This window comes from Callithrix jacchus, chromosome 14 (assembly GCF_049354715.1).
Source record: "Callithrix jacchus isolate 240 chromosome 14, calJac240_pri, whole genome shotgun sequence".
NCBI classification, from domain to species: domain Eukaryota; kingdom Metazoa; phylum Chordata; class Mammalia; order Primates; family Cebidae; genus Callithrix; species Callithrix jacchus.
Window position 1 is genome coordinate 83,044,533 of NC_133515.1, and position 13,414 is coordinate 83,057,946.

Consider the following 13,414-nt stretch of genomic DNA (forward strand, 5'->3'; position numbering starts at 1 on the left):
TGAAACCTTTATAAAATTACTTATGTTCCCTTATTTGTACTAAGTGGCTGAATAAACAGTCATGAGGAGACACACTCAGGCAGCTTGTATGTTGGGTGCACAGACTACATTCATCATTGTAACTCCACAAATGTGAATTCTCTGGAGCTGTTATATATGAAGTACATTTATTTCTAAGAGAATGCCTACTGATCTTGCTCCTACCCCATTTTGTCCATATTAAAGGTTTCTTTTACCTGTGTATCAGCAATGATGATGTGCTAATATTGAAAAGTTACTCCTTTAAAGACAAAGCACCCTTGCAGTCAAATAAAGGGGGAGAAAGAGGCATTGCTTCTAATGCCTATATTATTTTTCTCTTCAAAATATTCCTGTGGCCTTGGTGTTTATAGATCTAGCATTCTAACAAAGAAAATGCATGAACTTTAATGTACACTATTCATTTTCTTTTGTTAGTATTTAGCTAACAAAGAGACCCATTTCGAGATTACTACTGGTTTAAATGCCCCATTTTACTTTCCTTTCAATAACATTTAACTTCTTTTTGGTTTTGTTTTTAGATATATTGCTTTTTTTAAGGATTTTATACTGATGGAACCTAAAATTTTTTTTCTCATTATTTCTTTTAATTAAATATGGAACTTCACTTGGTTATTGGCGACTTTTCTACCAAACCAGAAAGAATCTGTAGGGTACTCAGTTGGTTAATTCAGATTGGTGGGGTTCTTTTCCCTTCATCTAGGTTGGGGCAGGCAAAAAGGCAAGCAAGGAAAGTAGGTATCAGAGGAGTTAATTAGGCTTCCAGCAGACCTCTGGTGCTTATTTCTGGAGCACTGTATGTTTTGGCTATTGTTAGAACCTTATTATACTTAGGTAATTTATGTATGCCTTGATTTTAGATTGATATTTTAAAAATCACTTCATATTTTGACTGTGTGTTTTAGATTTTCCAGGAGTGCTCTGATGTTAAATATTTTTTCTCTCTGTTTTTTCATATATTCCTCAGTCAGAAAAATGCCCTTTCCCATATTTGATTCTTGTTTCATATACTACCTGGCTCTAGTCAGGTTACCTAAACATTTCTGAGTTACCATTATAAATAACCCACATTAGACTTTAATTTTAAAAAAGTATCATATAATTTATGTGCTATTAAGATAGGTGACCAGAGTACTGTCTTTTAGTTTTCTTCATTTAGAAATCTATAGATTTGACTTTTCTTTGTGAAATGGTTCTTGAATAGCGGTAATGACAAGAAATGTGGATTAGCAGTGCTAATAACATACTGAAGGAAGAGGAGTAGAAAAAAAGATTCTGTCGTCTGTAAGGAACTTAAATTAATGAGCAAAAAGCAACCCAATTAAAAAGTGGGCAAAGGACATGAAAAGACACTTTTCAAAAGAAGACACATATCTGGCCAACAAGCATATGAAAAAATTCTCATAATCTCTGATCACTAGAGCGATGCAAATCAAAACCACAATGAGATGCCATCTGATAATAGTCAGAATGACTATTATTGAAAAGTCAAAAATTAACAGATGCTGGCAAGGTTGTGGTGAAAAAGAAAGTATATACATTGTTGGTAGGAGTATAAATTGGTTCAACCATTGTGGAAAACAGCGTGGTGATTTTTCAAAGAACTTAAAACAGAAGTAACTCTGGACCTAGCAGTCCAGTTATTGGATATGTACCCAAAGGAATATAATTTGTTCTGCCATAAAGACACATGAACATATATGTTCATTGCAGCCCTGTTCACAATAGTAAAGATGTGGAATCAACATAAATGCCCATCAGTGATAAACAAAAGAGAAGGTGGTACATATATATATACACACACACATTGTGTAATATTATGCAGCTATATAAAAGATTGAGATCATATCCTTTCCAGCAACATGGAGCTAGAGGCCATTATCCTAAGCGAACTCCCACAGGAACAGAAAACCAAATACTCCATGTTCTCACAAGTAGGAGCTAAATATTGAGTACATATGGACATAAGGGAACAACAGACACTGAGACCTACTTGAGGGTAAAGGGTGGGAGGAGGGTGAGGATAAAAAAACTACTATGGGCCAGGAGTGGTGGTTCACGCCTGTAATCCCAGCACTTTGGGAGGCCAAGGTGGGCAGATCATGAGGTCAGGAGTTTGAGACCATCCTGGCCAACATAGTGAAATCCCATCTGTACTAAAAAATACGAAAAGTTATCTGGGCATAGTGGCAGGTGCCTGTAATCCCAGCTACTCAGGAGACTGAGGCAGGAGGTTGCAGTGAGTGGAAATTACACCATTGCGCTCCAGCCAGCGTGACAGTGTAAGACTTTGTCTCAAATAATCTGTACACCAAACCCTGGTGACACATAATTTACCTATATTACAAACCTGTACAGATACCCTTGATCCTAAAGTAAAAGTTAAAAGAAAGAAAAAGAGATTGTTTCTGACCAGAAATGGCCTGTGGATGAAGTCTTGGGTTTGCTGTGTGTGCTATCTTGAGGAGGTTTTGGAACTCTAAACTGAGAACCACTTACCCACAACTTTCTCCTTATTTTCATAGCAGAACAAGTTAATATCCACAGCTTTATCTCCTCTCCCTCTCCCTGCAGTATATGAAGTAACATATAACAAACAATTGGTTAATTTTCTTAGCTGTGTTAGAATTTTATGTGAATAAATGCATTGCTAACACACACATTCCCTGGCCTGCAAATTTTTGATAGAAAAGAACTAGCTTATCTCAGCTTTTTTCTTTAATTGAGCAATCAGTAATACTTTTCTAGTTACATAGCATATCATATGCTTTCTTCTCATAGTTTTGGCTTTATGAGTCTGTAGGTTTTATATGTGATGTGGGAAGGGTGGTTCACATGAATATTGGAGAACAGAGAACATTGATAGTTTTGGAATTCAGATTCCTAGGGCAGGTTTGGATATTTGACATAGAATGAGAGGAAATTAATATTACTATTGATGTCAAGATAAAGAGATTATAAAGATTTAAGCTACACTTTAGCTCTGTTCTTTTCTTTAGACTACAGTGCAAATAGCACATCATATGGTTTCTTCGTTTTTGAGAATGACTTCAACTTGAATGGGAATAGAGAAAGCTTATTGTATAGAATTCTTTTCAGCAAGATTCCTTTTCCCCCTACTGTGGAAGAAATGTGGAAATAGCTTTATTAGAATGCTTCTTTATAATGGATATTTTATATAGATATTTAGAATTTTATGCTGTTAAGTATTATTAATAAAATCAATGTGGATCTTTTTTTTGTGTGTGTGACGGAGTCTTGGTCTGTCACCCATGTTAGAGTGCAGTGGTGTGATCTCGGCTCACTGCAACCTCTGCCTGCTGGGTTCAAGTGCTTCTCGTGCCTCAGCCACCTGAGTAGCTGGGATTACAGGCATGTGCCACCATGCCCAGCTAATTTTTGTATTTTTAGTAGAGACGGGTTTCACCATCTTGGCCAGGCTGATCTTGAACTCCAGTTGTGATCCACCTGCCTCAACCTCCCAAAGTATTGGGATTATAGGCGTGACCATCACGCCCAACTCATGGTGGATCTTAGAAGGTAATTTCAGAATGTGTTAGAATTTTGAGATTTTAATAGCTTAAATGCATAAAATCCAGTTAGTAAAATACAGCTTCTGAAAACCTATTAAAACCTATTGTATCCTTGTCAGTGTGAATACAGGGATTATTTTATGCATATTTTATGTATAGTGGATTGGTTTACTGTATTGATAGCTGGTATTTCCAAGTATTGAATATGATTCTCTTAAAGGCCATCTAATAAAGACAAAAATAAGGAATTGAACTTAATTAATGGAGGAGAAAATCATTATTAGGTATATTAGTTTGCTAGGGCTGTCATAACAAAACACCACAGATTGGGTGGTTTAAACAAGAGAAAATTTTTTTTTAAACCATTTTAAAAGCTTGAAGTTCAATATCAAGTTTCTGTCAGGGTTGGTCTCTCCTGAGGCCTTTCTCCTCTGCCTGTCTCTTGTAGGTGGCTGCACTCTTGTTGCCCCTTCCCACATGATCATATCTCTTTGCCAGCATGCCCCTGCTGTCTCTTTTTCCTGTAAGGAGACCAGACTCATTGGATTAGGTCCCCACCCTAATGTCCTCATTTGAACTTAATCTCCCCTTTGAAGGCCTTATCTCTAAATAGCAATACGATCTGTGCTCCTGGGGATTGGTACTTCACCATGTGAATTTTGCAGGGGAACACAGTTCAGCCATTAACAGTTGGCAATTAAATCAATCAAGAAAGAAACAAGTAATTTGTGAGAATTACTTCTTCCTCCTTTATTCAATAAGGTTTATGTAGAAGTGCAATTGTTCTGTGTTTTTTGTTGTGTATCTCCTAGCCGGAGAATTTTCATCCTTGGGCCTTCTCATCATGTGCCCCTCTCTCGATGTGCACTTTCCAGTGTGGATATATATAGGACACCCTTGTATGACCTTCGTATTGACCAAAAGAGTAAGTATGTAGAAGTATTACAGCTTTGAAATAGCTAATGTTCTTTTAATAGGACTTGTAAATTAATTAAAAAACTTACAAATATGAATCATAAGTATGATTTTTTATGATCTCAATTACTTATGATTGAGATCATAAGTAATATCTCAATATTTAAAATAAAATTTGTTATAACTAATCTGCATAAAACAGCAAAAAAAAAAAAAAAAGGAAACTCTTCTATATCCCTAAAAGGCAACTGGTGTTTTTCAGTTAGCTCCAGAAATCTGTCAGATCTGCTAGTCTGCAGATTGCAGTGGTTACATTAATATTCAGGAAAATGCCATGTACTCAGTGTACCAGGAGACAAGAAATTAGTACCCATACCAGTTTCATGAAAGATTTTGGGCCTGTTAATCTACTTCTATGTAGTGTCACTTTTCTCACTGTAAATAGGTAATGCTGATAATATATTTTCTTTCAAATGATTTTTATGGGAAAAAATAAGCCTGTAATTATGAAACTCTGAAAGAAGGGTGCTATATAAATGATAAATATATTTTATTTTTAAACATGCCTACAATTTCGATTCACTTATTTTTTTCCATAGGATTCCAGTCACATTTTTATTTAGCTGTTCTTATACAATAGATGTATAGTAAAAACCTTTTGACTTTATAAAGGTATTTTTGGAGGGGGGTAATTTTAAAAATATAGAACAACATAAAGAATAGTATAAGAAATAACTGAGGTACTTAACATCCACAATTTATTCAGTTTCTCGCTCATCCTGAACTCAGTTTACCTTCCCAGAAGTAACCAGCTTCATGAACTGGGTATGTGTCCTTTCAGTTCATCAAATTATTCACACCCACACACCCACACACACCCATATATATACTTTTTTGTTTTTAAAGAGTCTCACTCTGTGGCCCAGGTTGTAGTACAGTGGCATGATTATAGTTCATTGCAGCCTCAAACTCCTGGGCTCAAGTTATCCTCCTCCCTCAGCCTCCCAAGTAGCTAGGACCCCAGGCACACATCACCACATCCAACTAATTAAAAAAATTTTTTTTGTGGAGTTGGGGCCTTGCTATGTTGTCCAGGCTGATCTTGAACTCCAAGTCTCAAGCAATTCTGTCTTGGCCTCCCAGTGTGCGCCTCTGTACCTGGCCTCAAATTATATTTTTAAGTATGTTAGGGGTGATATTGTTGCAAAGAATTTTGCAAAAATGTCTTGTGTAGAAGAAAAGAGTTGAGGCCTGGTGTGGTGGTTCATGTCTGAAATCCCAGCACTTTGGGAGGCTGAGATGGGCAGATTGCTTGGGCTCAGGAATTTGAGACCAATCTGGGCAACATGGCAAAACCCTGTCTCTACAAAAAAGTACAAAAATCTGATGGGTATGGTGGCAGGTGGCTGTAGTCTCAGCCACCTGGTGGGAAGGGAAAGGGCGGAGGGTGGGGTGGTGAGGTGGGAAGATGGCTTAAGCCAGGTAGGTAGAGATTGCAGTGAGCTGAAATCATACGGATGTACTCCAGCCTGGCCTGGGTGACAGAGTGAAACCCTGTCCCCAAAAATAAATAAATAAATAAATAAATAAATAAATAAATAAATAAATATGAGTGAAACCCTGTCTCCAAAAATAAATAAATGAATAAATAAATAAATAAATATAAATGAGTGAAACCCTGTCTCCAAAAATAAGTAAGTAAATAAAATAATAAAGGAGTCTATTTGCAAGAAAAAAAATCTTTTTTCTTATTTTGATATAAATTTTTATGATGGGGTTTGAGGTATCACAGAATGTTAGCAATTTGTTAATGCATCTTATTAATGAAACTGGAGTATTTCTAACCTTACTTCCTGAGATGGTTTTAGGGAACACATTTTACTTTTAAAATCTTGTTGGGGCATTCACAAAATTTTAATTTTGGGTAGCTTACCAGTGAAGAAATAGAGAATTTTTTAAAGAAAAGAGGCCATGCAACCATTTCTTTCTTTCTTTGGTACAGGTAAACCCATTTAAGGATCTGGTTATAAAGTTGTTGGTTCTCTTCTGTGCTACAAATATTCTTATATATATTTTTTACACATTAACTTTTACCTTTTTCTTGTTCTACAATATTCAATTTTAAGCATAGTTCATCAGAAGGGCCCGAATTACTAGGTCTTTTTAAGTTGGGATGGTATTTTGGCAAATTTATATTTTGATCTATCCTACAAGCTTAATTTTGAATTTTCAGGAAAATAGCATTAGGGAGAATTTTCTCTTGGTATGTCAGAAACCTGAGGTGTGAAATAATACCACACATTTTATTTAAAACTCAGAAACTATACTATTGACCACGAGTTAAATAGACAATTGGTTTTTCCATTTTTTAGTAGGAATTCTAATTATATTCTTGCTAGCATGTACTGATTAAAGTCAAGGAAAAGCCTAGACCCGAAGGTGATTTTAGAAATAATGAAGGGAACTGCTGAAGAATTGAAGTGATCTTTTTTATATAACTATGTAACATATGCAAATAATGAGTAAGTCTTTACATGTATTACAGTTTTACCTGTTACATAAAAACTAGTTCTGTTTTTTTTCCCTCTCTCTACTTCTTACTCACCCTCCCTCCTTCCTTTCCATTGTTTTGTTTTGTTTTAATACAAATGAGAACATTATCTGGTGTTTCTGTCTCTTCTGGTGTTTCTGTCTCAAAAGCATGTAGTTTTGTGTTATTGGTGGAATCTCAAAGGACAAGGATATACATTAATATATTTGTTTTACTATATTTTGAAATCTCTTTAGTTTATGGAGAACTATGGAAGACAGGAATGTTTGAACGCATGTCTCTGCAGACAGATGAAGATGAACACAGTATTGAAATGCATTTGCCTTATACAGCTAAAGCCATGGAAAGGTATATTGATCGATATTAGAAATCCCCAGGAAATCACAGACATTAATTTCTTTGGTATTTTAAAACTAGTAAATCCTAATAATTATCAGGACAAGAGATTAAGAAATGAGATAAAAAAATTGAGACAAGAGTGTGTTTATGTGGAGTGTTGGTTTTGAGTAGTTTGCCCATGGAGGATGAACATATGAATTGACATGATTTTTTATTAGTGGAAGTATTAAAAAAAAAAACTCATGGTTATGTGAGTGTATGTGGGTATGTGTATATCTTGCTTTGCTTCTATTTTATTCATTCAACATTTCTTTATCTCAGAATAATAATTACATTCTTTTATGGTAATGCTATAATTAATCATAAGATTTTAGACTTGTATTTAATTTTGGAGGTCATTTATTTCAACCTTTTGCAAGATACTTGAATCTTTTTATAATATGCATGGCAGATTATTATGTAGTACCTGCTAGAGGTCTTCCTGTGATGGGGTACTCACTGTACTGTGAGCAGAACAAGGACAAGGATGATACCTATTTTGTTCTCTACTGTATACCCCACTGCCAAGCACAATGTTCAGCACATAGTAGTTATTAACGTATTTTGATAAAATGAAAAAATTATTTCAAGGGTTTTCTTCTTTTAGTAAAACATTTGGATTAGGAAGTCTTCTCTTTTGTAGGTTTCTCTAATTTTTAAAACCATTTCCTATATATGGACTTAATATTTCATATTTAGTTGGGCAGTTCTAAGTATGGTAATATAATTCCTTCTCTGGATTTGTTCATTGTATTTTCTTAGTAAAGTACATGATGATGCTCTGTAGGCTCTCAGTAAATATTAAATGTACTAATAAAGTCTAAGATGACATTATATTTTTATGTTGATGTAGCTTACTATTGGCTAATGTACCTGTGCTCAGCTAAAACCCAAGGCCTTTTCATAATATTCAATGAATTATTTTCTGTTCTCTGACTTTCATGTGGTTGATTTTTTTAACCCTGAATGTGTATGTCTTCTTAATTATTGCTGTTAATTTTTTCTTGTTTAGCTTTTTGGATTATTTCCACTCTTAGTCTGTATTCAAAGTATTTTTACTTTTCTCAATATTTTATCTGCTTCTGCTCACAATGATAACCATGAGGAATTACATAAATTTAAAGAATTTCAAAAAAATCAGTGTGATACTACCTTATAAGCAGTATAATTTTAGGGTTTTTAATACATTATAATTCTTCAGAAATGTGAAACCTATATATTATTTCTTGAATTATTGATGTAATCAGAACTTTCTATTCTTCAACCAGAAAAGAAAATCAAATATTTTTATTTACTGAAATGTTTGCATATTTTGTCAAGAGAAAATATAATTTAGACTTAATAAATACTAATACTCTGGGTGCAGTGGTGCTTGCCTGTAATTCCAGCACTTTGGGAGGCTGAGCTGGGTGGATAGCTTGAGCCCAGGAGTTCAAGACCAGCTTGGACAATGTGGCAAAACTCCATCCCTACTAAAAATACAAAAATTAGCTGCGTGTAGTGTTGGGTGCTTGTAGTCCCAGCTACTTGGGAGGCTGAGGTGGATGATTGCTTGAGCCTGGGTGATTGAGGCTGCAGTGAGCCAAGATTGTGGCACTGTACTCCAGCCTAGGTGACACAGTGAGACCCTGTCTCAAAAAAACAGACACACAATAAAACCCCAAAAAACAGGACCAATAAACTCACAATATTCTCCAGGAGGTTATAGCAAAATAACATTTTTATTGTTATTTTAAAAGTAAAACATGTACATTGTGGAACATTTAGGGAAATAGAAACTTAAAGCCAACAGACAAAATTCCTAACTCCCTGTTTTAAATAGTATCAAATAAACTACTGCCACATTGCATTAGGATCCCTAATATTGATAGTACTTAGTACCTTTTCTTTATAGCATTAGTTGGACTCATCACCTTATGCCATTTATTTATTACTAAGTAACGAAAGCTGTTACTTAAAATTACTTATATCAGTTATCTATTACTAAGTAACAGATTTAAACTGTGACTTAAAATTGGGTCAGGGAATGCCTTTTTCCAGTCCACAAGACACTGAGGTGGCTCAAATGGGGCTACAGTATCTTGGATAGCATCACTCATGTGTCTTGTATCTTAGTGCTGGCCTCTGTTGAGACCCCTCATTTCTTCTGCAGCTGACCTGTTTGTTCATCAAGTACGGTGGTTTTTTTTTTTTTTTTTTTTGGTGGGTGGGTGTTACTCTCTAGAATAATAGCTTAAACGTGTTTCTTTTTTTTGATCATGAGAGTAAAACCAGAAATTTCTAGGCCTCTTATGTCCTAGGCTGGAAACTACATAGCACATTTCCAGTGAATTGTGTTTTTCAAAGCAAATAAGATCACTACATCAGCTAAGATTTAAGGAAAAGAGCAATATATTGCTTCTCTTGATGGGAGGAATAGCATGTATATACAGGAGGCAGGGAAGAGTCTCAGCTCTGTTGCCCAGGCTGGAGTGCAGTGGCATGATCATTGTTCAACTACAGACCCCGCCTCTGGTCTCAAGCAGTCTTCTCACCTCAGCCTCCCAAAGCAATGGGATTATAGGCATGAGCCACTGTGCTCGGCCTCTGTTTTTTGGTAAGGGACAGGGTCTCATTCTGTCACCCAGACTGGAGTGCAGAGGCACAATTATAACTCACTGTAGCCTTAAACTCCTGGGCTCAAGGGATCTTCCTACCTCAGCTTTCAGAGTTGTGGTACTACAGGTACTACTATGTCTGACTGATTCACTACCATATCTAGCTAATTTTAAAAACATTTTCTTAGCCTTGGAGTCTTACTATGTTCCTCAGGCTGGTCTTGAACTCCTGGCCTCAAGTGAGCTGCTTTCTTCAGTCTCCCAAGTAATGTCTTAGTTATCTATTGCAATATAACAAATCACCTCTATGTATGTATTTTTTTCTTTTTTAAAAAAGTTAAAAACTTTGATTTTTGTGCGTGCATGGTGTGTATGGGGTACACGAGATGTTTTGATACAGTCATGCAGTATAAATAATCACATCATGGAGAATGGGGTATTAAATACTTTAAGCATTTATCCTTAGTATTACAGACAGTCAAATTATACTCTTTTAGTTACTTAAAAATCTATAATTGAGTTACTGACTGTTGGTCACCCTGTTGTGCTATGAAATACTAGGTCTTACTCATTCTTTCTATTTTGTTTTGTATCCATTAACCATCCCCACCTACTGCGTAGCCCTCCGCCATTCTTCCGAGCCTCTGGTAACCATCCTTCTACTCCGTGTCTGTGAATTCAATAATTTTGATTTTTAGGTCCCAGAAATGTGTACTTTTTCACTTAGAATTCTATGGTTTAGAAATTTAGTTGGGTCAGTGGAGATAATTTGTCTCTGTTTGATCTGCTGTCATTTGAGGCAGCTTGGCTAAAGACTCCAAGATTTCCTAGCTTCCTCTCTGGGGCCCGTGGTGCTGGTTATCTTCTTGAGTTACATCAGTTTTCATCCTGGTTCTCATCTGCTTCTCTCTTCACATGGTGCACCCTCTCTAGCAGGACAGCAATTGAGCAAAAGTAGAAATTTCCAGCCCTTTTAATATCTAAGTATAGAACTGGCACAGCATCACTTATGCCTCATTCTCCTGGTCAAAGTGTGTCATAAGGCTAAATTCAAGGAGAGGGAACTACAGATGCTCCTTTTGATGGGAGGAGTGACATTGAGCATTGAGAGGTGGGAAGAAGTTTTGGTGATTAGATTTGTAGAAACTGTGGTTAAATACTTGAGGGATTATTTGTATATAAGTCTCTGTTCCTTCCATGGTAGTTCCCTAATGTTTACTGCCTGGAGCAGCTAGTCTTTACCATGTCTGCTATGCATAGCACAGTACCTGGTATACAAAAGGATTTTAGTAATTAATTGTTGAATGAATTAATAACTTTCTTGCCATTTAATACTTTAATTAAAAATTTTTTCCAAAAAGTGGATCAAATGTTCTTTTTTAAAAAAAATTACCTTTTTTAATTTTCAAAAAATAAACAATTTCTGAATCATCTTTGGCTATAAATATATATTTTTAAAAACTGCTTTTCTTGCCATGAATGTATTTTCCTGTCATTTTTTACTCCACTTTATTGGTTATACTTTCTAGTAAAGATTCTTGTAGTACTTTAATCAGTTCTTGACCATTTAACTTTTAAGCTTTCCCCTCATTTTTCACTATTATAAACCACATTATGTATTTTAAAAAATAGTTATGTCTAAGATATTATTTAAACTTCCGCATGTTTTTAATAGATTTAAAAATTATATTAGAGCTTTAAAAAAATAGTAATATGAAAAAGAAAACATAAAATGACTCGATCTCATTTCTCAGTTAACTCTACTGGCAAAAAATATATGTACATGGTTAGAAAATGTAAATAGAATCAAGAAGTGCAAAACGAATGGTGGAAGACTCTGGTTCTACTTAGCTTGTGTTTACTGTTAGTAAAAGTTTTATGCATGCATTAACATATTTTTGCATATATTAGTTTATGTGTATATGTTTATGTTAAAACATATAAACAAGAGATTTGTTATGTTTTGTCCATATAGTAAAAAAATTTTTTTCTTATGATTACTTTTTCTTTTATGTCACCATTTATTATCTTTTATATTGAAATGCATAATTTTACTATTCTAATTACTTTTTAAATTTTTTGAGATGGAGTTTTACTCTTGTCTCCCAGGCTGCAGTGCAATGGCACGATCTTGGCTCCCTGCAACCTCTGCCTTCCAGGTTCAAGTGAGTCTCCTGCCTCAGCCTCCCGAGTAGTGGGATTACAGGCAGGCGCACTGTGCCCAGCGTAATTTTTTTTTTGTTTTTGAGATGGAGTCTCATTCTGTTGCCCAGGCTGGAGTGCAGGGATATAACCCCGGCTCACTGCAACCTCTGCCTTCCTGGTTCAAGCGATTCTCCTGCCTCAGCCTCCTGAATAGCTGGGAGTACAGGTGCCTGCCACCATACCCGTTTAATTTTTTTAGTAGAGACGGGGTTTCACCGTGTTGGCCAGGCTGGTCTTGAACTCCCGACCTCAAGTGATCCACTTGCCTTGGCCTCCCAGAGTCCTAGGATTACAGTGTGAGCCACTTCTCCTGGCCTGTAGTTGCTTTTTATAATTGCTTTTGAGGGAGGTTCAATTAAGATTCAGTTAGGGGCTGGGCACGGTGGCTCAAGCCTGTAATCTCAGCACTTTGGGAGGCCAAGGTGGGTGGATCACTTGAGGTCAGGAGTTCAAGACCAGCCTGGCCAACATGGTGAAACCCCATCTCTACTAAAAATACAAAAATTAGCTGGGCCTGGTAGCATGTGCCTGTAGTCCCAGCTACTCAAGAGGCTGAGGCAGGAGAATTGCTTGAACCCAGGAGGTGGAGATTGCAGTGAGCTGAGATAGTGCCACTGCACTCCAACCTGGTGCCTGGCGACAAAGCGAGACTCTGTCTCAAAAAAAAAAGAGTTCAGTTAGGTTATATAGAAATCATCTAGAACAAATTAGTATCTTCTAAAATTAACAGCATTAGGCTGGGCATGGTTCCTCATGTTCTGTAATCTCTGCACTGTGGGAGGCTAACGGAGGAGGATTTCTTGAACCCAGGAGTTCGAGGCCAGCCTGGGCAACAAAGTGAGACCCCATTTTTCCAAAAAGTTAAAAAAAGTAGCTGGACGACGTGGTGTACCCTTGTGGTCCCAGCTACTTGGGAGGCTGAGGTGGGAGGAGTACTTCTGCCAGGGAGGTTTAGTTATGTTTATCTGTTGTGTTTATCCATATGATTATATTTTTGAGTTCCCTAAGTGAGAATGCTACATTGGTTTTATATGGCATTAAATACCACTCATACCTAAGCAGTTTTTCCTATTCTTAACATCTCGAATTAGTATGGTGCATTTGTTACAACTGATGAACCAGTATCGATACATTACCGTATTAACTAAAGTCCATAGTTTAATTAGGATTTACTCTTTGTGTTGGATAGTTTTATG

General features: G+C 36.1%; 1 protein-coding gene across 19 annotated transcripts in view; it reads left to right on the forward strand.

The window, feature by feature from the left end:
- Positions 1 to 13,414, forward strand: part of MEMO1 (mediator of cell motility 1) — a 140,423-nt gene that overhangs the window by 80,106 nt on the left and 46,903 nt on the right. For 11 of the 19 annotated variants that reach the window (XR_013526684.1, XM_054245069.2, XM_035272864.3 and 8 more), the window contains 2 exons: positions 4,385 to 4,497; positions 7,275 to 7,386. The exons of 1 other annotated variant lie outside the window; for it this stretch is intronic. Coding sequence is in view for 17 of the 18 variants with exons in the window: in XM_054245069.2 (XP_054101044.2) it covers positions 4,385 to 4,497; positions 7,275 to 7,386 (225 nt within the window). In the remaining variant the exon portion in view is untranslated. Of the gene's footprint in view, positions 1 to 3,450; positions 3,580 to 4,384; positions 4,498 to 7,274; positions 7,387 to 13,414 lie in introns of all 19 variants that reach the window. 7 more of the 19 variants (XM_078349571.1, XM_078349572.1, XM_054245065.2 and 4 more) reach the window with 2 other exon arrangements.